This window comes from Primulina tabacum, chromosome 5 (assembly GCF_025594145.1).
Source record: "Primulina tabacum isolate GXHZ01 chromosome 5, ASM2559414v2, whole genome shotgun sequence".
Taxonomy (NCBI): domain Eukaryota; kingdom Viridiplantae; phylum Streptophyta; class Magnoliopsida; order Lamiales; family Gesneriaceae; genus Primulina; species Primulina tabacum.
In genome coordinates, this window is record NC_134554.1 from 38,292,973 (window position 1) to 38,318,627 (window position 25,655).

The following is a 25,655-nucleotide window of genomic DNA, read 5'->3' on the forward strand; positions in this document are numbered from 1 at the left end:
TCAACCGTACCCTACCGATATTCACAATAAAAAGTAAAACTCTTAGCATAAAAAGTACTAGTTTTTAATGGATGACCCAAATAAGATATCCGTCTCACAAAATATGACCTGTGAGACCGTCTCACACAAGTTTTTGCCTAAGAGGTATTGTAAGACTGAATGATTCAGAAGTAGTGTATTGTTATTGATATCCCCATAAGGATCCGGGTCATTTCAGCGATGACCCGGGCACCATGAAGAGCCCGGGCACTTTCTCCTCTTCCCGGGCAGTCATCACAGCCCGAGCTCTCATCCAAATACCCGGGTAATCGACTACCCGGGCTACCTCGAGAATTGAGCCACACTCGAGTATGATTGATACAGGCCGTCTAATCTGTCAGAACAACTTGGGCTTGGAGTGTCCTAGAATCCATCAGAAGCTAGAGTATGGGCAACCGACTTGCCATACTTAGTAGGTGGCACTGGAATCGAGGTACTTACCTCATTTTCTTACTATAAATAGCATGTATTAATGTCATTTATGGGGCTTGAAATCTTTTAACTCTCAAGCATTATACATATTTTCTCTAAAATATTGCTTGTGTTCGCCTGAAAAACCTGCTGACTTTAGCATCGGAGTGGCCACGCCGGACACCCCTCCGGCGCCCATTCACGAGTTCTTTTCATTGTTTGCAGGTGTTATTCCCGCCAGTTTCCTCGCTTAAAATTCCCAAACACTATAAATTGTTGATTTGACCCGTTGAAGCTCCTTACCCGGCTCATCCATTTCAGCGTGATCACATCATTGGCGCCGTCTGTGGGAAATTTGAGTTCAAAACGTTGATATGGCCCGTACGAGAAGAACCAACCAAGATAATTCTCGAACCCAGGATGATGGAGGGCAGACTTCAAGACAAGTTGGTGTTAATAACACCGCTTTGACCCCGGAGGAGTTGCAAAAGATTGTATCCGACGCCATAAAGCAAGCTATGGCCAGGAAAGATGTTTCTCATCATGTTACAACACCCGGGATAATCAGGAGCCTGAGCAGGAGCAGGAGCAGGAAATGAGGGAGGAGGAGGTGAGAGGAGATGAGGAATCCAGCGCCGGGTCCAAATCTCCTACCGTGGCGGAAGAGTTGTTGGAATTGAGACAGAAGATGAAGGTGCTGGAAGGACAGTTGGAGAATCGGGGCTCTTCCCGGGAAGTCATCAGGGGATGCCCGTTTGCTGAGATCATTGTCCGGGAACCTCTTCCCGGGAATTTTAAATCAGCCAAAATAAAGGATTATGATGGCAACGCAGATCCTGAGGAACACTTGGCCAGATTTGAGAACATGGCCATGTTGCACTATTACACTTATAGAATCAAGTGTAAGGTGTTCCTGACAACATTGGTGGATTCGGCTCAAAGGTGGTTTGAGGGTTTGGCTCCTCAAAATATTAGTTCTTTCAAAGACTTCCAAAAGGTGTTCTCTCACCATTTCAGTAGCAGTAAAAAGTACAAAAAGACTGCTTTTAGTCTTTTCAAAGTCAAGCAGAGCCCGGAGGAGAGTCTGAGGGCTTATATCCGAATATTCAATAGAGTGGCTCTTGACGTTCCCACTTGTGCCACTGAAACTGTGGGGACCCGGACGCTAATTCATTTCTTAATCGTCTTTGGGATTAATTAAATCAATTATAATAAACAGGGTCTAATTTTTTTTTTTTAAATACAAGTGTCAAATGCGGAACGTAATGGAACTCATTCGAATATATATACATGAAAACAAAGTACAAGTCTTGTACTATATACAGTCATTTAAACTAAGGTTTAACGACTACATATCAAGTGTTCAAACCCTATCTAAAATCCAAGTCCGTAGTCTCCACTCTAATCACGATCTCTCTTCATCTCCTCGACCCTGATCCTGTCTCACCTGTTGCCATGCACACATACAAACACGACAACAGCCGGATAACTCCGGTGAGAAATACATATCAGTATAAATCAACGATACATGCAATCATATAATCAATATAAAGCATGAAACAGATATCAGTAATATATATATAAAAATCTGGAAACATAATTCAATATAAATCTGTTAATAACTCATGACTCTATATCTCAGACTAGACTCATTCCTAGTCTAGGGATCCCAATTTCTAGACGTTGGCATACTATATCGAATCTCAGTAATAGAAGTAAATCCACTTCTAATCAAACATCGGTATAAACCAAACATCTAGTGTCTTGACCTATCCGTCAAAAACTCTGGCACCTCCGCCAATCACTATTCTGTGACAATGTGCAATGGGCCAGTGACGATTCCATCACCATCTGGCCCTTCTGTCACAAGACCAATCGTCTAATACATTCTTTCTATAAATCAATAGAACAAGCATATCAATCCAAATCAATGCATACAATAACAAGACGTTCAAGTCTGGAATTCGAAGTCTGTCAATATTCAATCTGGCAATGACAATATCAAGAAGTACAATATCAATATACTGCTCAAATCAATACCGAATCTGATCAATCTGAATCTAACTCAAGATCAACGGCATAACGGAACAATCCCGATATCCTCGTCAATACAATATCAACCGATATCAATTACTGCAATTCACAATCGATAACAACACAATCTGATATCAATCTCAATCATATCTAATCAGAAATTCATAACAATTTCATATGGTATCTGTTCTTCAATCTGGTTTCAATTATACGATGTTTAGCATATCAAAAACACCATATATAAATCATATCTATCCGATTCTAGTAATAGCATAATTTCAAATCATATCAAAACTTAATAAAACTTACGTCCAGTTGTAGCCTGCGTCGATAGGAACACAGTACTGAAGTCGGATTCAAATTCTGATGGGCGGATCTTTCACAAACTTCAAATTTCTAAAATAAAAGGCGTATTCAACACTTTCTCTGAAACTTTTCTCGATTCTTTCCGCTGGAAGATGAGGAAATGAATTGGTTTCTCATTTAAATTGCATGGCAACGAATATGTGGCTTCATCTTGATGCAGCACGTCTCGCGCATATGCGCGACTTCAACCGGCGCATATGCGCGAGACCTACTGGTCTCCGCAACTCCTTCCTCAGCAGCTCGCGCATATGCGTGCACCACTTCCGCGCATATGCGCGAGGTCCTTCACAACTCTCGGGTACCCTCGCGCACATGCGCGAATCCTTGTCGCGCATATGCGCGAGGTTCTCTGCGCCCGACGGGGTCGCGCATATGCGCGAGGGCTTATCCTCGCACATAGATCAATCTTCTTTTCGGCTCTCCTGGTCTGATCCGTTCCGTCTATAATCACATCAATTAATCAACAAATCATTTCAGATTAACAACACATCAAATCTCGGGCATTACAGAAACAAAGACTACCGCATTCACACAGGGCTTGAGGGAGGGGGAGTTCTTCAAATCATTGACCAAGAAAGTGCCCGGGGATTTCGAAGACTTATTATCCCGGGCAGAGAAGTATATCAACATGGAAGAAGCTCAGAAACAGAAAAGGGAGGCTGTAAGGAAGGAGAAAAGAGACCGGGTGTCTAAGCCCGAGGAGAGATGACAGAAGAGGAGTAATCTCGGGCACTTTTCTCAGCACGTGCCTATGAAGATTACTCGGGATAGGGAAGTGCAAGAATGTAGTAGAGACCTGGCTCCGGACCATCAATTATCCCTGTCGGAGAAAAGAGGATTTTGCACTTTCCACAAGGTGTGTTACAATAACACCGAAGATTGCAAAACATTGAAGGGAAATTATGTCCCATCTTCCATCCCGGAACCCAGTCACAACAACAGAGAGCCGAGATTGCCACCTTGGACATCTCGGCAGCCAGGATCCAGCGCCCGTGAAGGAGGTATGAGGAATAGTACGAGAGGAGAGCCCGGGAGAAGAAGAGAGCCCGAGCTTGAGAAGAAAAAGAATTCACCCCCTGCTACGGGGTTGATAAAAATGATATCAGGAGGCTCTACTGATGGAGACTTCAACCGAGCGAGGAAGTCGAGGAGTAGGAGGGAGTGTATGGAGGTAGAAGGAATGAGGAGGAGCGAGGCGGTCATCAGTTTTGACCCCGAGGATTTAAAGGGAGTGAATCTACCCCACAGTGATGCCTTGGTGATCCAAGCCCGGGTGGCAAATTATGACATTCTGAGAATCTTTATTGACTCGGGCAGCTCTGTAAATGTAATTTTTAAAGATGCCTTTGTGCAGATGGATTTGCAGGGCTATCCCTTGGAAACTGTGGAAACTGTCTTCTTTGGCTTTGCTGGCCATGTGGTTTACCCGGAAGGGGAGATTGTCTTACCACTAACCCTGGGCTCCCAGGATCTCAAGAAAAAGGTGATTACTTCTTTCACAGTGGTGGACTCCCCATCATCTTATAACATCATTCTAGGGAGGCCGACCATGAATGAGCTGAGGGCTGTGGCATCTACCTACCACCAAAAGATAAAGTTTCCTGTGGGAGCCAGGGTGGGAGAAGTCCTGGGAGATCAGCCATCTTCTCGAAAATGCTATGTGGAAGCGGTCCGGGCGGATCAGAGCAAATCCAAGAGGGAAGGGAAGAAAGCCAGAGTGGTTGTAGCAGGAGGAAGAGTGGTGGAGAAAGGGGAAGTTAATTTTGTAGCAGAAGAAGAGCAGGAGATAGTAGAAGTCGGACCGGGCCAACAAATCCGGGTGGCTCGGAATCTCAGTACATCCACCCGGGTTAGTTTAATTAACTGTTTAAAAGCTAATATCCATGTGTTTTCCTTGTCCCAACAGGAGCTGACAGGGATTTCTCCCTTAATATCGGAGCACCAACTGAACATTCTCCCGGGATCTCACCCGGTAAAGCAAAAGAAGAGACACTTTGGTCCTGAAAAGGACAAAGTCATTGATGAGCAGGTGAAAAAACTACTGAAGGCCGGCCATATTCGGAAAATTCAATTCCCTACATGGCTCTCCAATGTGGTATTGGTGCCCAAATCTACCGGGAAGTGGTGCATGTGTGTAGACTTCCGCGATCTTAATAAGGCCTGTCCCAAGAATCATTATCCTCTGCCCCGTATTGATCAATTGATGGATTCCACATCGGGCTTCGAATTGCTGAGCTTCATGGACGCATACCAGGGGTATCATCAAATCCTCCTGGCCAAGAGTGATCAAAATAAAGCCAGCTTCATCACCTCGGGAGGTACATTTTGTTATATTGTAATGCCTTTTGGGTTGAAGAATGCAGGGGCTACTTACCAGCGTCTGATGAACAAAGTCTTCGAGAAGCAGCTGGGGCGAAATGTGGAAGTCTATGTGGATGATATTCTGGGCAAGACTCGGGAGGTTGCAAGCTTTATTGTTGATCTGGAGGAAACTTTTGCCACTCTCATGCGGTACGGGATCGAGCTTAACCCTGCCAAGTGCATCTTTGGCGTAAAGATTGGCAAATTCTTGGGATTCATAGTGACAGATCGAGGTGAATCAGAAGAAAGTCAAATCTGTGTTGTGCATGCCATCTCTCCGATCTGTCAAAGAAGTACAGAAGCTGACCGGGAGGATTGCTTCCCTCTCTCGATTTATTTCCCGATCAGCGCACAAGAGTTATCATTTTTTTCAAGTCTTGAGGAAGGCCCAGGAATTTGGATGAGATGATAAATGTGAACAGGCCTTCCAGGACTTGAAGATTCATCTTGCAGAGCTCCTTGTATTGGTGAAGCCGGAGCCCGGGGAGAAATTATTTGTTTATCTGTCCACTACAGAGTATGCTGTCAGCTCAGTTCTGATAAAAGAAGAAGGCTATGATCAAAAGCCTGTCTATTATGTCAGCCATGCTCTAAGGGGACCCGAACTCCGATACAGTGGAGTGGAAAAAATTGCTTTGGCCTTGATCATGACCGCCCGGAAGCTAAGGCCCTATTTCCTGTCACATCAAAACATTGTTCTTACCAATAGTCCTCTCGGGAGGATCATGACTCACTTTGAAGTATCCGGGCGAATGATCAAGTGGACAGTAGAGTTGGGGGAGTATGACATTGAATACAAACCCCGGGTTGCCATCAAAGCAAAAGCTGTATCAGATTTTTTATCCGAGATGGTCCAACCCAATGAGGAGAAAGTATGGAGAATATTCGTGGATGGGGCGTCTAGCCTTGCCGGGTGTGGAGTAGGGGTTGTGATAATATCTCCCCTGGGAGAAAAGATTAAATTAGCACTGAGAATTGACTCCCGGGTAACCAACAATGAGGCCGAGTATGAGGCTGTCCTAGCCGGTATCCAAGCTGCCCGGGAAGTCGGCGCTTCCCGGATTATTCTGTATTCTGATTCGCAACTCATTACTCAACAGATAAAGGACGTATATGAAGCTAAGGATGACAGGATGCTAAAGTATTTGCAGCTCATCAAAGCCCGATCAGAAGTTTTTGCGGATTGGGGTGTCGAACAAATACCCCGGGAGGAGAATAGCGAGGCAGATACTCTGGCAAAAATGGCTGCTTCTTTGTCAGAAGTTAGTACCCGGGAAATCTTGCATGCATCTCGGCTAATCCTTTCTACTGAGGAAGAAATGTTACCAGAACCCGAGGACTCCTGGATGACACCTCTGATCAAGTTCATCGTAAATAATGAACTACCCGAAGACAGAGCCCGAGCTCAGAAAACTAAGAGACAAGCTCCCAGGTTTGTTCTCTTAAATAATATTTTGTACAGAAGATCGTTCCAGGGACCTCTTTTAAAATGATTACCTGAAAAAGAGGTGTATTATGTCCTCCGAGAGATTCATGAAGGATGTTGTGCCGAGCACCTCGGGGGAATGTCTTTGGCCCGGAAAACAATGCTTGCTGTTTTCTGGTGGCCAACTTTAAGTCAAGATGCTGCTCGGGTGGTCCAAGCTTGTGAGGGCTGTCAACATTATTCGAATTTTAAGCACAGCCCGGCCACTCTCATGAAGCCCATTTGGACATCTTGCCCTTTTGATCAATGGACATGGATATTGTGGGTCCTTTCCCGATTGCCCGGGCTTAGAAAAATTCTTGTTAGTAGCTGTTGATTACTTTTCCAAGTGGGTAGAAGCTGAGCCTTTGGCAAAAATCACTGAGCAGGAGGTATTGAAATTTCTATGGAAGAATATTGTATGCCGGTTTGGAGTGCCTAGAAGACTGATCTCGGACAATGGGAGACATTTCCAGGGCAAATGAATTACGTCATGGTGCAAGGAAATGAAGATCACTCAATCTTTTACCTCTGTTGCATATCCTCAAGCTAATGGCCAGACAGAAGTTGTCAATAGAATTATTGTACAAGCATTAAAGACAAGGCTACAAGGCAAAGGAAAGGATTGGGTGGAAGAATTACCCAGTGTTCTTTGGGCTTACAGAACTACTCCTTGGGCACCTACTCAAGAAACTCCTTTCAATCTGGTATATGGTTTTGAAGCAGTCCTGCCAGTTGAGATCGGGCAACCTTCTTCCCGGGTAGAATCTTACCCGGACAACAATGATCAGGCCTGGGCTATGGAGTTGGATTTGGTGGAAGAAAAAAGAGATCGAGCTTTCATTCGAATGGAAGCATATCGGAGCCGGGTCATGAAGTCATATAACAAAAAGGTCCGGATCCGAGATTTCCAAGTGGGGGATCTAGTCATGAAGAAAGTCAACCCTGCTGGGGATGTTGGGAAGCTGGAAGCTCGGTGGGAAGGACCTTATAAGATCACCCGAAAGATCAGTTCGGGATCTTTTTCTTTAGAAAATGCTCAAGGACATCCCCTCAAAAGGCCTTGGAATGTATTTAATCTAAAAAAATACTATGCGTGACAAATGTAATTATTTGATGGATGAAATAAATGAAAGATATATTTTCTCGGAGAATGTTGTGAATGTTTCTGTTATCGTATCCCAGGAATTACTAGGCCTCGGTTATAAAAAGCCCAGGGCACTACACCCTAGCTCGGGGCACCACACCTCGACCATTCCCAAGTCCCGGGACATGATCCCCGGCCCAAGGCTCCGTACCTTGGTTCTAAAAAGCCCAGGGCACTACACCCTGGCTCGGGGCATCACACCTCGACCATACCCAAGTCCCGGGACATGATCCCCGGCCCAAGGCTCCGTACCTTGGTTCTTAAAAACCCATGGCATTACACCCTGGCTCGGGGCACCACACCTCGACTATTCCCAAGTCCCGGGACATGATCCCCGGCCCAAGGCTCCGTACCTTGGTTCTTAAAAGCCCAGGGCACTACACCCTGGCTCGGGGCACCACACCTCGACCATTCCCAAGTCCCGGGACATGATCCCCGGCCCAAGGCTCCGTACTTTGGTTCTTAAAAGCCCAAGGCACTACACCCTGGCTCGGGGCACCACACCTCGACCATTCCCAAGTCCCGGGACATGATCCCCGGCCCAAGGCTCCGTACCTTGTTTCTTAAAAGTCCAGGACACTACACCCTGGCTCGGGGCACCACACCTCGACCAGTCTAAACCCCGAAATATGCTCTTTTGCCCAACTTTTCTACTCGGAATACACGCCAAGGTTTTATATCTGGGTTTTAGGTTACTTACATCTGGGTTACTTGCGGAATATAAGGCATTTTAGCCATTACAGGGATCAAAATCCCGGATACTTATTTAAAGCTATCGGTTAATTCTCAACACTTAGAAAAAGTTCTGGTTATGTTCATAAAGACAGTGGTATTACGCAGGTCTTTGAAGATTAATCGAGACACTATGGAATAAAAGGGAATTCTTCATTAATAAAAGCCTGAAGGCATGAATTACAGGAAATAAAAAAGAAAAATACAAATCTAGTCTACATCTACGTGTTCGACCTCTGGCTGGTCTTCTTGGTTTCCATCCTTCTCCTCCTCACCTTCCTTGGGTAGGGAAGCAATGGCCAGCCAAATTCGGGAAAGTTTTCCCTATCTTGGGGCAGGAGTCCGGCTTCCTCAAATTGTTCCCGGCATTTTTCAAAGCCGGTCTGAAAAAGAGGGTAGGCCTTGTCTACCACGGCCTTCTTAAACTCGGGAGACTGAAGGAAGAAAGCCTGCCACTTGTCCTTATTATGTTCAGCCAGGGCCAGGCACTCTCAGCTTTCTCAGCCCGATGCAATTGCAACTCTGTTTTTTAGAAACGGCACGGAGACTCGATTTCGAGACAGACAAAGAGCCTTGCAGACGATCCTCTCGGACAAGGCCTTCAATGATGTCCTCTTGGGCCTTGTCCAGGGCTGTGCGCAGAGTAGCCACTTCCTCCTCGTGAGCGGCTCGGGCCCGAGCTAACTCCTCCTGTAGCCATTCTTGGTTATCTTGGAAGTGCCGGGCTCGCTTACCTGAGATAGTGGCAGCCCCGGCAACCTCCTCGAAGGCCGAGATCAACAGGTGAGCAGCCTGTTCAAAAAACAAGGTCAGTAAGAATCAATAGTGATAAAATTAAGAAAAGATTGCGGGGATTAAACTTACCTCCAAGAGTTTGTTCGAACCCTCGAAGAGCTTGGCAGAGGCTCGGGAATTCTTCAAGCGGGCCTCTTCATCAGGAGTGAGGAGCTGCTTAAGAATCTTCAAACCCCTTGCCGAGGATCCCGCATCAAGGATATTGGCTCGGGGAGGCTGCTCCAGGAGGGGAGGCTGTTGGGCGGATTGTTCCCGGGGAGGGGGGGTTGTTGACCGGTTCGCTTGGGTGGAGCTTTGACCCACCTCCCGGTTGTCCTCGACCAGAATTGGCTCCGTGTTTGTGACAGTCTTTCGCTTCCTCTGGGTAAGGGGTATGTGGTCTTCAGGGTCTTCCTGGGATGCATCCCAAGTCACCTCTTCCTGCTGGGCCTCCGTCCGGTACAACTCAGCTTGTCGGGCTGCCTGCTCCTCGGCCTGTTTCTTCTCAAGAGCAGCTTTCCGGGCTGCCAATTTTTTCTCTTTAGCTGCCTTCTCAGCAGCCCACTTCTTCGCAAAGGCCTCCTGCATTCTTGAGTTATCTGCACAAACAGGAGGACAAGGAAACATCAGTGCCAATTGCAAATTTACCAAAAAATAAAGTAAATACATGTATAAAGTAGTATGTACTAGGTTGAGCGCCCGAGCCAGCAGCCTCATCAATCGCCCTTTCCAAAGGGTCCTCAGCCCGGACACTCAACCCATAAGCCACCAGATTCTCGTCGGATATGAGGACGGAGGAGGAATATTTGTGACCCTCCACCATGGTTTGACTTGCAAGGAAAGACTCCTCAAATTTGTAAGCTTGGGGCAGGGCAGGGTGTGGTGGGAGAGAGGGGAGAAACCCGATCAAATAAGGGAGAGGACCTGAGAGTTGAATAAAGAAATACATTCCTTTCCACCCCTTCTATGAGGAAGGGATGTCATCAAGGAATCGGGCCTTTTGCCGGGTGGTCAAGGAAAATGCATTATCCCCAAGCCGGCAAGAAAAATAGTAGTGAAGAACAAGGGGGTTGATAAGAAGATTATTCATTTTAAAGAGAATATAGGCTGAAGCCATGATACGAAAGGAATTAGGGTGAAATTGGTTGACAGGCACACTAAAAAACTTGGCGACCTGGATGTAAAAGAGAGGGAGGGGAAAACGGAGACCATTTTTGACTTGGTCCCGGAAGAAGGTAGTATAACCCGGGGGAGGACTGTCTGCCCTATCAGAAGCCCCGAGAATTATGATAGAGTAAGAGGAAGGAATAGATCCCAAAGTTCTGAGTTCCTCGTCCGCCCCCGAGCGCAAAGAGCTGCTCATTGAGGAGAACCAAGGAACTCCCGGGGTCTCCGTAGAAGGGTGGCCAGAAACCCGGGCTTTGCCCTTACCCTTGTCTTTTTTAAAGACACGGGAGGTGCCCGGAGAAGAGGATTTAGTTTGAAGAATTTTTGATTTTTGAGAAGTTTGGGTAAGGAGACGACGACGAGGGGGAGATGAGGAGGAGTTGGAGCGCAGCGCGGTGGACTCATCGCTGGGAGAGCCTCGCGCATTGGCTCCAGAAGTAGAGGAAGTAGAATTAGACATGGTTAGGAAGAAAGAACTTACGGTTTTTTAAGAGAGAGAGAGAGTGGTGGTTGCAGCGATGGAAGTTCACCGGAGAAGGAGGAGTTTGCGCTGAGGAGCTGCGAGAAAATTTTTTGCAAGGACGTCGCCGAGTTTGTGAATTTGAAAGTGTTTTTTCCAAAATAAGAGGCCTAGTATATATAGGCGGTGGGGGAAGATCTCAGCCGTTGATCTAAGAACACGTGGACGATCGTGATGGACCTTGAAAATTGTACCGGACATAGGAAAGGACGTGCACGATTATCAATGTGTCAGACTTATCGGATTCTCAGAATGCGAAATGATTTTCGGCGAGAGTTTAATGCTAAAGCATGCGCCATTATGACACCACATTAATTGCCCGAGAATACAAAACGGCGCTCTATTTTAAGCCCGGGAGGTATGAGGCCCCATCATTTTATTCTAAGCCCGGGAGGTATGAGGCCTCGACACTTTATTCTAAGCCCGGGAGATATGAGGCCCCGGCATTCTATTTTAATCCCGGGAGATATGAGATCACGGCACTTTATTTCAAACTCGGGGGATATTAAGTCGTGGCATTTCAGTTCGTCATTTATCAGTTATTGTCAGCTAGTCTTATGTCAGTTATTTTGTTCAGTTCATGATATATTTATCAACTGATGAAATTAAATTCTTGCAGCAAAGTAAAAAACAAAGATAAACTAGATAAGCATTTTATTTATTTAAAGAAATTTTTGTGGATTACATTGAAATACTCCTCCTCTACAAAAGCCATCCACATGGTCATCCATTTTTTTACTTCTCCAGTGGACGTCTTGAGGAAACTATCGGAGTCGGTGATGTTCGTCAGAATCTTCCTCTCCTTGTGAAGCATCAGTTGGTAGACGTAGTCATCTTCAAAGAGATTCACTGTCTCGGAAACGTACAGGCGTTCCCGATATTTCTCCAGCTTTGCCACCAGTCGAGAAGTGGTAGCTTCTCCACATTCGTAGAGAAACTGCAGTCCTTGCAACTCCTCCCAGTAGCGAAGGATCTTTTGGAAGACTTCATCTTCCATTTCAGCTTTTCGCTTTTCAAAAGCTGCGTTCATGAACTCCTCCGCCATATCAGGAGTCTTCGAGCTACTTGAACCTGCCATTATACTTCTCGGATAATAATTTGCTAATATGATTGAAAAATAGGTGAGTTACTATATATAAAAAAAGGAATCAATCTCCGCCGTTTATCTTAATCAAATCGGACGAACAAGACAAATCTATGAAATTGCGCATACAGGTGAAAGGGCGTGTACGGATATCGAGGAAACATGCTCATTATTGCCTCGAAATATGAAAGGATTTTCGACGGTGTAAATACTAAAGCATGCGTCATTATGACACCTCTTGGACTGATCGAGAATACTAAACGACAAGAATTGCAGAGCCCAGGAGAGAGGAGGTCCCGGAATCTTACTCAAAACCCGAGTTGTATCAGATCCCGGTATCCCATTTCATATGTGAAATATTTGAAGTCCCGATGCTCTTATTCACTCTGAGTTATATTTCAACAAAATTACAAGTATGACTGATCAAGACAACGAGTCAAGCTCTAGCCGGACTATTTTAGAAATGGGTGGTGATACCCCCATAAGGTCCGGGTCATTTCAGCGATGACCCGGGCACCATCAAGAGCCCGGGCACTTTCTCCTCTTCCCAGGCAGTCATCACAGTCCGGGCTCTCTTCCAAATACCCGGGTAATCGACTACCCGGGCTACCTCGAGAATTGAGCCACACTCGAATATGATTGATATAGGCCGTCTAATATGTTAGAACAACTTGGGCTTGGAGTGTTCTAGAAGCCATCAGAAGCTATAGTATGGGCAACCGACTTGCCATACTTAGTAGGTGGCACTGGAATCGAGGTACCTACCTCATTTTTTTTACTATAAATAGAATGTATTAATGTCATTTATGGGGCTTGAAATCTTTTAACTCTCAAGCATTATACATATTTTCTCTAAAATATTGCTTGTGTTTGCCAGAAAAACCTGCTGACTTTAGCATCGGAGTGGCCACGCCGGACACCCCTCTGGCGCCCATTCACGAGTTCTTTTCATTGTTTGCAGGTGTTATTCCCGCCATCTTTGTGAGAACCTAAAATTCCAGTAGTAGCAGCAACTAGCAAATTTCAGCAGAAGCTAACAATTCCAACATCAACTTAGATTTCAGAAGATGATATTTTTCCAGCAGACAAAAATCCAGCAGACAAAATCCAGCAGCAAACGAGTTCAGTAGCGAGATTCTAGCAGATAGCTACTGATTCTGCTCAGGACTTGTAACTGAAGCATTTAACATGGATAAAGGCTGTTAATGGCAGATTATGGTCATTAATTGGAAGGCTAACAATCAGATTTTGGCCTATAAATAGCACCCTCAATCTCTGAATTGATGTTACTAAAATCTTGAGTTATCACTTGAAATTAGAGCTAAGAGAGTGCATTTTTCGAAGCTGTAAAATCCAGTAGCGAGGCAAGCAGATTTCCAGACTTCAACCGAAAAACTCTAGCAAATTACGGTAAGTGGGCTTATATATAAATATCTTGAAATCTGTTTGATAATTCCGTTTTAAAGTTCAATTCTATATGTTTGATTTCTGATATATGATTTTGAAGCACTGAAATTCCCTAGTGAACTAATGATAGGAATATATATTCTGAACACTTCTGAATTCTGATTCTGATTCTGGCCTCACCCCTTAGAGAAGAGAACATATAGGGGACCGATATCAGTTTAGCCATGAAATTCACTAACGTGCTCAGTGCTTACTAATTGTGATTTCTGTTCTGAAACATGTGATCTCTGAATTCTGATTACTGTTCTGAAAATATAAGTTTCTGTATATTATTGTTTTACTGTTTTTGTTGAAAACGATTTCGAAAACTGGGAGTTATTCCCGCCCCTGCTTACTGAGTGACAATCATATTACTCACCCACCAAACCCATCTCAGATAAGAACGAGGAAGAAAAATTAGAAGAAGAAGAGCAGATCCAGTTCTGGGGCTGGTGAAGAAGATTATTGTTCACAGTTTATTTTTATGTTAATTCCGCTGTATCTGTTAAGACACTGTTATGTCTGATTTTATATTTCCGCTGTAAAACGTCAGTATTCGAGTTGTAACAGAAAATTAATTTATTTTGTATTATGAATAAAAGACTGGTTTATGAATTCTGTACTCTGAGGCTGGTTGTTTTCGAATGCAAATTTGAGAGCAACGCCGGTGTCAACCAACCCCCGTCCCGGGGCGTGACATTGAAGTGGTATCAGAGCAAACCGGGTTTCATAATCTCGGGAGGAGGAAGTAGAAATAATAAGTTCTGATAGAGTTCTGAAAATAAGTCCTGAAAGTTACTGAGATAGACTACTGAAAATAAACTACTGTAATAGACTACTGAAAAAAAAATCAGTAGGCCAAAAATCAGTAAACCAAAAACCAGTAGCCCAAAACCAGAACCAGTAGATGGAAACAAGTAGGTCTGAATGCAGAAGACGAGGTCAGTAGACTCGGAATGCAGCAGACTGGTCTATCAGTGCTGGAAAGAAGCAGATAGTGCTGAAAAAGCAGCAGACTGATTGCAGTAGCATCAGAATTACAGTAGAAAGTGTATTCCAGCAAGAGCATGCAGTAGACTTGCAAAATGGCATGGAAGTTGAGGTGTTTTTCGCACAAACTTCAAACGGCCATAAATTTTGATTCATGAGGAATTTTTACTATTAAAAGTAGGCGTTGGAAAGCTCTCGACGAGGAAAACCTAACCTAGAACCATTCAATCGTTCCAGCACCGCCGACGAACCCCAAAATCCTTCGTTAAGATAGTGATATCATCATTTCCGTAAAATTTTCCAATTTTTTGAAACTTTGAGGAATTTTCATTTCCAAACGGCTTAGCATTTTTACACCAAACTTGGTACCATTCATGTTCTTGATGTGAAGAAATTTTAGTAAATTTTTCATGCCATTCAGAGACAGAAAATTTTTGAGATATTTTCTTCTATTGAATGTATAGGCAGTACTGATTTGTTCATTCAAGTATTTGTCTATAACTTGATCTGTATTTTTGAGATCATTTCTGAATCTTCACTCTCATGTTTTGGATGTAGGATATGACTGACCAGAGTAACTACATTAAGAGCTTAGAGAGGAAGCTAGAGAAACTTAAGGAGCATAACTACTGCCTAGAGCTGGACAAAGACGAGTTAGAGCGACGAGCAGAACACTTGAGGTGTGATGTTCAACGATATGCTCACTATCTGCATGAAGCAGAAGAGAGGAATAGGAAGACTCAAGAAGAGTTTGAAACCTCCCAAGAGACTGTGGCAGAATTCATCGAGTTATGTGATACCCTAGTTGAGAAGATCCAAATACTCAAGGATCAAAATCACCAACTCGTGCACCAGCATAATCAGTATAGTGAACAGACTGATGAACAGATTCATGAATTGCAGAGTATTGTTGAAGTTCTTAGTGACCAGAATGCAGTTCTGCATGGTCATATTGAACACCTACAAGCAGTAATAGCCAACCAAGACGAACCTGAGGAGGATTCCGAAGAAGAAGAAGAAATCGAAGAGGATCCTATGGATTTGGGATTAGGAGAAGTGATAGATTAGAACATCAGTAGTAGTTTTCTTTGTAATTACACTTGTTCCATTTGCATTTCTGTTCTAATTTTCGAAGTTCAGTTGTAATTGCACTTTTGTGGAAATCAATAAAATTTATTCTATCCATGTGTTTTATATTTAAATTTTGAGCAAATACTCTATCATCGTGCTTCCTTTGTGTAGTCCTATTCTTCCATCAACCTTAGATCTTTCGTATTGTAGGAAATGGACGGAAGACCAGTGAGAAACAACCGCAACCCTCGTTACAACAACCGTAACAACCGTAATGACGAAGATGCACAACAACCCCCACAGAAACCACCAGTAGTTGGCCTCAGTCAGGTGGACTTGATGGCTATAGCCACGATTGTGGCAACCACGCTACAAGGGTTAGTGAACCCTAATGCTAACCAGCCACCGCCACCACCTCCAGCTCAGAATGGGACGAAACAGCACTATGAGGCTCTCCGAAGAGCAAGAATCCCCAACTTCGATGGAAGCTCCGATCCTGAGGTCGGACAAAATTGGATGAAGGAGGTGGAGAACCATCTTCTACTACTTGAGGTTCCACAAGGGGTCAAGATAGATGTGATTACACCTTTTCTTGTGGATAAAGCAGCCAAATGGTGGGAAGGAGTCTCACCAGCTATGGTAAGGGCAGGACCTATCACTTGGCAAAGGTTCTGAGAGGCATTTCTGAAGCAGTACTTCCCGACAGCAGTTTGAGTGCAGAAGCTGTCAGAATTTGAAAGCTTGGTTCAAGAACCAAACATGACAGTGGTAGAGTATTCGTCTAAGTTCCACTCATTGGGAACTTACTCCCCAACCATCATGGGAGACGAGGCCTTGAAGATGCATCACTTCAAAAAGGGATTGAATAGCCGTATTCAATCTTCCCTCGCCGTTATCGAACCCGATAGTTTTGATGAATTGATGGGAGCCGCCATCAGGGCTGAGAATGACATTAAGAGGCGTGAAGGTGAGAACAAACTCAAACGTCCTCAGCCAAGTCAATACCAACCGGGCCAGCAATTCAAGAGGCCTAGGTTTCCAATCAACCAATCTACCAGTGCTCCATCCAAAGGAACCACTTCTTCTCAATCAAGCAAAGAAGGAGTCAAATGCCAAACTTGCGGATTCACCCACACTGGTGAATGTCGTAGGAATTCTGGAGCTTGTTTCCGTTGTGGAAAGATGGACCATCGCATTGCTCAATGTCCTCTTCCAGATCCAAGGAACGGACCAGCAGGAGGAACAACTCCAAACAAGCCTAAGGAGAACAAGCCAAATGCTCGAGTTTATGCTATCACTCAAGAAGAGGCCGACAACTCAAATGATGTCGTAGCTGGTACCATTCTAATCAATAATATACCTGCTTATGTGTTATTTGATTATGGTGCTACGCATTCATTCATGTCTAAGGGATTTGCCAAGAAGTTAGGAGCTAAGCCTGATAACTTAGAAGAACCATATAGAGTAGCAACTACTGTAAATCGAATTTTAGAAACTCACACTCTATATCGGGATATTGGTGTTCTCATAGATAATTAGAGTTTCAAGGCAGCCTTAATTCAACTAAACATGGTGGAATTTGATGTAATTCTTGGAATGGATTGGTTAGCCAAGAATCATGCTTTAGTAGACTGTCATAGAAAGACGGTAACTATCCAAGCTCCACGCCAAGAGAAACTTTTATTTCATGGCAAGACAAAAGAACGAAAGACTCTTCTTTCTGCTTCTCAAACTCGGAAAGCCATAAAAAGTGGAGAAGAAGTTTACCTAGCTATGTTAAGCGAGGTAAAGAAAGAAACCACACTTACGCTAGAAGAGATTCCGATAGTACAAGAATTCCCGGATGTCTTTCCTGAAGAACTCCCTGGCGAACTTCCCGACCGCGAGGTGGAATTTGAGATTAATTTAGTGCCCAATGCTGCACCAATCTCAAAAGCACCATACCGAATGGCTCCGGCAGAGTTGAAAGAACTCAAAGAGCAACTTCAAGAATTGTTGGATAAGAAGCAAATCCGACCAAGCGCATCTCCGTGGGGAGCTCCTGTCCTATTTGTAAAGAAGAAGGACGGAAGCATGACAATGTGTATTGATTACAGAGAACTGAATAAGATCACAATAAAAAACAAGTATCCGCTTCCAAGAATAGATGACTTGTTTGACCAACTCAAGGGAGCTACGGTCTTTTCCAAGCTCGACTTAAGGTCAGACTACCACCAATTGAAGGTCAAGACAGACGATATTCCGAAGACAGCCTTCAGAACAAGATATGGACACTATGAGTTCATGGTAATGCCATTCGGATTGACCAACGCTCCAGCAGTGTTCATGGATCTCATGAACAGGGTGTTCAAGCCATTTCTTGACAAGTTTGTTGTGGTATTCATCGACGATATTCTGGTATATTCGTCAAGTGAAGAAGACCACAAAGAACATCTTCGCCTCACCCTCCAGACACCGAGAGAAAAGGAACTGTAAGCCAAGTTCAAGAAATGTGAATTTTGGCTAGAGAGCGTCACATTCTTGGAACACATAATATCAGCAGCAGGAGTATCTGTGGACCCTAAGAAAGTAGAGGCAATCTCAGATTGGCCTAGGCCAAAGAATGTGACAGAAATTCGAAGCTTTTTGGGACTAGCAGGCTATTATCGAAAATTTATTGAAGGATTCTCGTCAATAGCCATACCCCTCACCAAGCTCACACAGAAGAACTCTAAATTTCAATGGAGTGAAAAATGTGAGCAAAGCTTCGAGACTTTGAAGAAGAAGCTTACATCCACGCCAGTGTTGGTATTGCCAACTGAAGGCAAAGACTTCACCATCTTCAGTGATGCATCTAAAGAAGGTTTAGGTTGTGTACTCATGCAAGAGGGAAGGGTGATTGCATACGCATCAAGGCAGTTGAAGCCGTATGAACAAAATTACCCAACACATGACCTCGAACTAGCTGCAGTGGTATTCGCACTAAAGATTTGGAGACATTATCTTTATGGAGCCAAGTGTGAGATTTTCACCGATCACCAAAGTCTCAAATATTTGTTCACACAAAAGGATCTAAATATGAGACAAATACGATGGATCGAACTCATGAAGGATTACGACTTGACAATAAACTACCATCCAGGCAAAGCCAACAAGGTAGCAGATGCTTTAAGTCGAAAGAATATGAGTAAGGTGATCCTGACATCACTTTCAGCACAACCATGTCTTCGAGAGACAATCAAGATAAGTCAAGATAGAGATTCCGCTTTGGTGAAACTAAAAGAGCAAGTTAAAGAAGGGAAATCACCAGATTTCGAGACAGATAACAAAGGAATTTTGTGGATGAAAGAACGATTGTGCGTACCAGACATCGATAACCTTCAACAAAAAGTAATGTCTGAGGCACATAAGTCGAAATTTTCAGTCCATCCTGGCAGTACCAAGATGTACAGAGATTTGAAGAAAAATTTTTGGTGGAGTGGAATGAAGAAAGACGTGGCAATATTTGTTTCCAAGTGTCACGTGTGCCAGCAAGTCAAGGCAGAGCACCAAAGACCTGGAGGACTTCTGCAACCTCTAGAAATTCCAAAATGGAAATAGGAGCATATTTCTATGGATTTCGTAGTGGGTTTACCAAAGACGAGACAAGGTCACGACGGAATATGGGTAATCATAGATAGACTCACAAAATCTGCGCATTTCTTACCTGTCCGCATGAATTATAATTTGGACAAGCTAGCCACCTTGTACATGAACGAGATCGTGCGATTACATGGAGTACCAGCTGGCATACTATCAGACAGAGATCCTAGATTTACATCTCGATTTTGGAAGAACTTTCAACAAGCTATGGGGACTAAGGTTACTCTTAGTACGTCATATCACCTTCAGACCGATGGCCAAACAGAGAGGACAATTCAAACTCTAGAAGATATGCTGAGAGCATGTGCTCTAGATTTCAGTGGTAATTGGAGCGAACATCTGCCCTTAATTGAGTTCGCGTACAATAATAGTTACCACAGCAGTATTGAAATGGCACCATACGAAGCTCTGTATGGACGAAAGTGTCGATCGCCACTCTATTGGGATGAGGTAGGGGAAAAAGCCATTGTTGGACCCGAAATGATCCAAGAAACAGTGGATAAAGTCTCTTTGATCAAGGAGGGATTAAAAGCTGCACAAGATCGACAGAAAAGCTGGGCTGATCAGAAAAGACGACCCGTGGAATTTGAAGTTGGAGAAAAGGCATATGTGAAAGTGTCACCTATGAAGGGTGTAATCCGATTCAATAAGGCTGGGAAACTGAATCCCAGATACGTCGGACCATTTGAAATTCTTGAGAAAGTGGGAACACTTGCTTATAGATTAGCACTTTCACCCGACATGTCAAGAATTCACAATGTATTCCATGCTTTTCAGCTGAGGAGATATATTTCCGATCCTAGTCATATTCTTGAAGCTGGACCACGGGAAATTTAAATGAAGGACTGAAATATGAAGAGATTCCAATTCAAATTGTGGATAACAAAGACCAAGTACTGAGGCGACGAACTATTTCATATATCAAAGTGCAATGGTCCAACCATACCGAAAGAGAAGGTACTTGGGAGTTGGAAGAAAAGATGCGAGCACAATACCCTTATCTCTTTGAAGATCATGCATAGCCAATTTTCGAAGACGAAACTTCTCATAAGGAGAGAGGGATGTGAGAACCTGAAATTCCTGTAGTAGCAGCAGCTAGCAAATTTCAGCAGAAGCTAACAATTCTAACAGCAACTTAGATTTCAGAAGATGGTATTTTTCCAGCAGACAAAAATCCAGCAGACAAAATCCAGCAGCAGAAGAGTTCAGTAGCAAGATTCTAGCAGATAGCTACTGGTTCTGCTCAGGACTTGTAACTGAAGCATTTAACATGGAATAAAAGCTGTTAATGACAGATTATGGTCATTAATTGGAAGACTAATAGTCAGATTTTGGCCTATAGATAGCACCCTCAATCTCTGAATTGATGTTACCAAAATATTGAGTTATCACTTGAAATTAGAGCTAAAAGAGTGCATTTTTCGAAGCTGTAAAATCCAGTAGCGAGGCAAGCAGATTTCCAGACTTCAACCGAAAAACTCTAGCAAATTACGGTAAGTGGGCTTATATATAAATATCTTGAAATCCGTTTGATAATTCTGTTTTAAAGTTCAGTTCTATATGTTTGATTTCTGATATATGATTTTGAAGCACTGAAACTCCCTAGTGAACTAATGGTAGTAATATATATTCTGAACACTTCTGAATTCTGATTCTGATTCCGGCCTCACCCCTTAGAGGAGAGAACATATAGGGGACTGATATCAGTTTAGCCATGAAATTCACTAACGTGCTCAGTGCTTACTAATTGTGATTTATGTTCTGAAATCTGTGATATCTGAATTCTGATTACTGTTCTGAAAATATAAGTTTCTGTATATTATTGTATTACTGTTTCTGTTGAAAGCGATTTCGAAAACTGGGAGTTATTCCCGCCCCTGCTTACTGAGTGACAATCATATTACTCACCCACCAAACCCATCTCAGATAAGAACAAGGAAGAAAAATTAGAAGAAGAAGAGCAGATCCAGTTCTAAGGCTGGTGAAGAAGATTATTGTTCTCAGTTTATTTTTATGTTAATTCCGCTGTATCTGTTAAGACACTGTTATGTCTGGTTTTACATTTCCGCTGTAAAACATCAGTATTCGAGTTGTAACAGACAATTAATTTATTTTGTATTATGAATAAAAGACTGATTTCTGAATTCTGTACTCTGAGGCTGGTTGTTTTCGAATGCAAATTTGAGAGCAACGCCGGTGTCAACCAACCCCCGTCCCGGGACGTGACAATCTTCCTCGCTCAAAATTTCCAAACACTATAAATTGTTGATTTGACCCGTTGGAGCTCCTTACCCGGCTCATCCATTTCAGCGTGATCACATCAGTTATAAAGGACGTAGCTCTCGCATTGAGACCGTTGAAGCGTAATAATATTTGTGAAGTCTTTTTGTATTTTATTTATGATCAATTACTTTCTTTTGAATAAATTGGGATTTAATCGGTGTACGTAAATAGATATTGACACGAATATAAAGATTTCACATATAATATATAAAACCCCGACACAGTGTCTTCACTTTGGCAGCGTACAACGTTGCATGGTCCAATATTCATGTTGGTCCATACTACATTACATCATTACACGAACAAATTAAAAGATAATTCATCCATGCAAAATTTTATTAATCATTATTCTTCACATACAAACGGCATTATTTGTGAATTAAACACTGCATATATATAGTTTCTTGGATTGGCTTAGTTGTGAGTCTCTGCTTCATTAAAGTCAGCATCCACAGCTTGCCCCGCGTAGCTGCAGCACCTGCAACCCCCACCATAGGAACCTCTACCACAGCAGCCATGGTGGCAGCGTCCACCGCCGCCACCGCCACGTCCACCTCGGCCGCCTCCTCCATATCCACCACGCCCACCTCGGCCGCCGCCTCCATATCCACCACGCCCGCCTCCTCCTCCATATCTGGCATCTCCAACTTCGGTTGCCTCGGTTCCCTCAGCTGTATCGATCAGCATAATTATTTGTAGTGCAACTTAGTTATATATGAATAATAGAACTATCCTTATATAAAGTTATTGAGTCAAAAATATATCTTAAACAGAAAAGTATGACAATTAATTTTTCATATGCGCCCAAAACCATTTTAGTCCGTCTTATTCAAAACGGATAATTATCCTGTATAGCGAATTTATATCAATTTAGGAAACTTTGGCATATATGAAGGACGTGTTTTTTTCCATTGCTGTTTTAAGAGTGTCTAAACTTCATAAAATCGGTAGATCTTTTTGTCAATCGAACGAAAATCTCGACCTAAAACATCGGATTTACCATAGAAACACATATTACATTTCAAGTTGAACAATGCTTACTTGCATCGACAGCATTGGTGGTCGTCTCAGCCATCTCTCTTGCGGCCACCTCGGAGGAAATGAGGAGAACCATGGCTACAAAAAGGCCAATAATACTTTTTTCATAGGTGGTCTAAACAGAAGATTTGTCTCACAAAATTGACCCATGAGACCGTTTCACAAGAATTTTTGTATATAAAAATTATCATTTAACCATCAAGCTTAATATTAGATATATATATATTTTTATCTTATCTTATCTTCAACCATTTCAATTTCAAAAATCGATATATTTCGTTTTAAAAATTTATTTCATTTAACATTTTTTTACAAAACACACGCTTCGCGTTTGTTACTAGTTACTAAAAATTATTGGTTGTGTGCTCTCGCACATATAGTGTAATCTTTGTCAACTCACTCTCAAAGCCGCTTCAAGTAGTTGATGTTTTATGTCTTTGTCGGTCTATATAAGATATAACTATCTTCTCCAAAATATATATATAATATATAATCAATTGCTAATATCTTATATATATATATAAATTATCTTGGAAAATTAGTTAATTCTAAATTAATTAATATATATCTTTACGAAATTAAGATACAACATCAACATTACAAGTACAAAAAACGTTCCCCATTTCAAATTTATTTATTTGCCTAAAAATACGGTATAATTCATTCTTAAATTTGCTCCTTTCCTCCCACTTAATTTTTTTGCCATTTATTTAATCTATGTTTAGTTAATTATATTAATAAATATTTATTTATTGTTTCAAAATAAAAATATGTTTAATTTAAAGAATATAAGTTGTGTTGTGAAAAAGTAAAAATTTATGGTAAAAAGTAAAAATCTCAAACTCTCAAAATTTATCAAACTACACACTTTATAATATTTTTCTCTCTACTCAATTGTGATTTTCTTCACAAATGAGAGATCTATTTATAGGAAATCTTTACAAATAATCCAAAAATAAAATACATCATTACCTACATCATCACACACTAATTTTCAATATTTACAACTCTTATTTTCAACATTCAAATATTCAACATTCAAATATTCAATACACACATTTTAAATATTATTTTCCAATACTCCCCCTTGTGATGATGATCATGATACGATGATGTCTTCATTACGTGTTTTTGTACTGCCTCGTTAAAAACCTTACTTGGAAAAACCCATTGGGATAAAAACCATAGTAAGGGAAAAAGAGTGCAGTCACGTAAACTCTCCCTGATGTTGACATGAACAATTCTTCACAAATTTCGTAGATTGCGCATCCCAATATTATATATGCGCTTTCTGAATATTGACGTAGGAAGTGCCTTTGTGAAGAGATCTGATGAGTTTTCACTTGATTGAATGTGAAGAACATCAATACATCTATTCTTCTCAAACTCCTTGGTGAATGCGAAGAACTTAGGAGGAATATGTTTAGTTCTGTCGCTTTTTATGTATCCTTCTTTCATTTGAGCAACACATGCAGTATTATCTTCATATAGTATCACAGGCTTCTCATCAGATGATAATCCGCATGAAATTTGGATATGTTGGGTCATTGATTTTAACCATACACATTCACAACTTGCTTCATGTAGTGCAATAATCTCGGCATGATTTGATGAAGTTGTTACGAGCGTTTGTTTCTGAGAACGCCAAGATATTGCAGTGCCTCCACGAGTAAATACATATCCAGTTTGGGAACGTGCCTTGTGTGGATCAGATAAGTATCCAGCATCAGCATAACCAATTATACTTGGATTAGCATCTTTTGAATACAAAAGTCCCAAGTCTGTCGTTCCTCGTAGATAACGGAATATATGTTTAATTCCGTTCCAGTGTCTCTTTGTTGGATATGTGCTAAATCTTGTCAACAGATTCACGGCAAAAGATATATCAGGCCTTGTACAATTTGTAAGGTACATAAGGGCACCGATGGCACTTAGATATGGTACTTCTGGACCAAGAATATCTTCATCATCTTCACATGGACGGAATGGATCCTTTTCTATGTTTAATGATCTAACAACCATTGGAGTACTTAAAGGATTTGCTTTATCCATATTAAAACGTTTAAGGATCTTTTCTGTATAATTTGTCTGGTGAACAAACATTCCACATTCTTTTGTTCAATTTGTAAACCCAGACAATACTTGGTTTTTCCAAGATCCTTCATTTCAAATTCTTCCTTCAAGTATGACATAACTTCTTGAATTTCTTTATTCGTTCCAATGATGTTTAAATCATCAACATATACAGCAATAATTACGCATCCGGATGTTGTTTTCTTAATGAAAACACAAGGGCATATTGAATTATTTACATATCCCTTTTTCATCAAGTGATCACTTAGTCGATTATACCACATTCGACCTGATTGCTTTAACCCATATAATGATCTTTGTAATTTCACAGAATAACATTCCCTGGGTTTTGAACTTTGTGCTTCAGGCATCTTAAATCCTTCAGGGATTTTCATATATATATTACTATTAAGTGATCCATATAAGTAAGCTGTAACAACATCCATAAGACGCATTTCTAAATTTTCAGATACCGCCAAGCTAATCAAATACCGAAACGTAATTGCATCCATCACAGGAGAATACGTTTCTTCATAATCAATTCCAGGCCTTTGAGAAAAACCTTGTGCAACAAGTCGAGCTTTATATCTTACTATTTCATTTTTCTCATTTCGCTTTCGAATAAAAACCCATTTGTATCCAACAGGTTTTACACCTTCAGGTGTAAGGACTATAGGTCCAAAAACATTACGTTTATTTAGCGAATTTAATTCAACCTGGATGGCATCTTTCCATTTTATCCAATCCTGCCGATTTTTACATTCACCAAAAGATTTTGGTTCATGATCTTCGTTATCATTTATGATGTCGATTGCCACATTATAAGAAAATATATCATCAATTTCATCTATATCTTTTCGGTTCCATATTTTTCCAGTATTAATATAATTGATAGAGATTTCATGATTCTCGTCAGTTTGTGGTTCTGACAGAACATTTTCATCATCATGTGTTTCTTCAGGAACACCATTCTCTATTTTGTGATCATCATGTGTTTCTTCAGAAACGTCATTCTTTATTTTGTGATCATCGT

At 41.9% G+C, this 25,655-nt stretch overlaps 2 protein-coding genes across 2 annotated transcripts; both read left to right on the plus strand.

Moving 5' to 3' along the window:
- Nucleotides 1–1,045: 1,045 nt before the first annotated feature.
- Nucleotides 1,046–3,559, plus strand: LOC142544432 (uncharacterized). Its single transcript, XM_075651481.1, has 2 exons — nucleotides 1,046–1,600; nucleotides 3,386–3,559. Exons 1-2 carry the CDS (start codon nucleotides 1,046–1,048, stop codon nucleotides 3,557–3,559), a joined length of 729 nt encoding a protein of 242 aa, XP_075507596.1.
- A 42-nt stretch (nucleotides 3,560–3,601) lies between these two features.
- On the plus strand, nucleotides 3,602–7,776 carry LOC142544433 (uncharacterized). Its single transcript, XM_075651482.1, has 7 exons — nucleotides 3,602–4,108; nucleotides 4,205–4,639; nucleotides 4,757–5,132; nucleotides 5,214–5,444; nucleotides 5,665–6,643; nucleotides 6,915–7,068; nucleotides 7,468–7,776. The coding sequence occupies exons 1-7, from the start codon at nucleotides 3,602–3,604 to the stop codon at nucleotides 7,774–7,776; spliced, it is 2,991 nt and encodes a 996-aa protein (XP_075507597.1).
- The last annotated feature ends 17,879 nt before the right edge of the window (nucleotides 7,777–25,655 follow it).

Coding starts and splice junctions, on each gene's coding strand:
- LOC142544432 (XM_075651481.1), top strand. CDS start 1,046: ATGAGGGAGGAGGAGGTGAGAGGAGATGAGGAATCCAGCGCCGGGTCC. Junction 1,601..3,385: donor CCACTTGTGCCACTGAAACT/GTGGGGACCCGG, acceptor GCATTCACACAG/GGCTTGAGGGAGGGGGAGTT.
- LOC142544433 (XM_075651482.1), top strand. CDS start 3,602: ATGAAGATTACTCGGGATAGGGAAGTGCAAGAATGTAGTAGAGACCTG. Junction 4,109..4,204: donor TACCCCACAGTGATGCCTTG/GTGATCCAAGCC, acceptor GCCTTTGTGCAG/ATGGATTTGCAGGGCTATCC. Junction 5,133..5,213: donor TCAAATCCTCCTGGCCAAGA/GTGATCAAAATA, acceptor TGAAGAATGCAG/GGGCTACTTACCAGCGTCTG.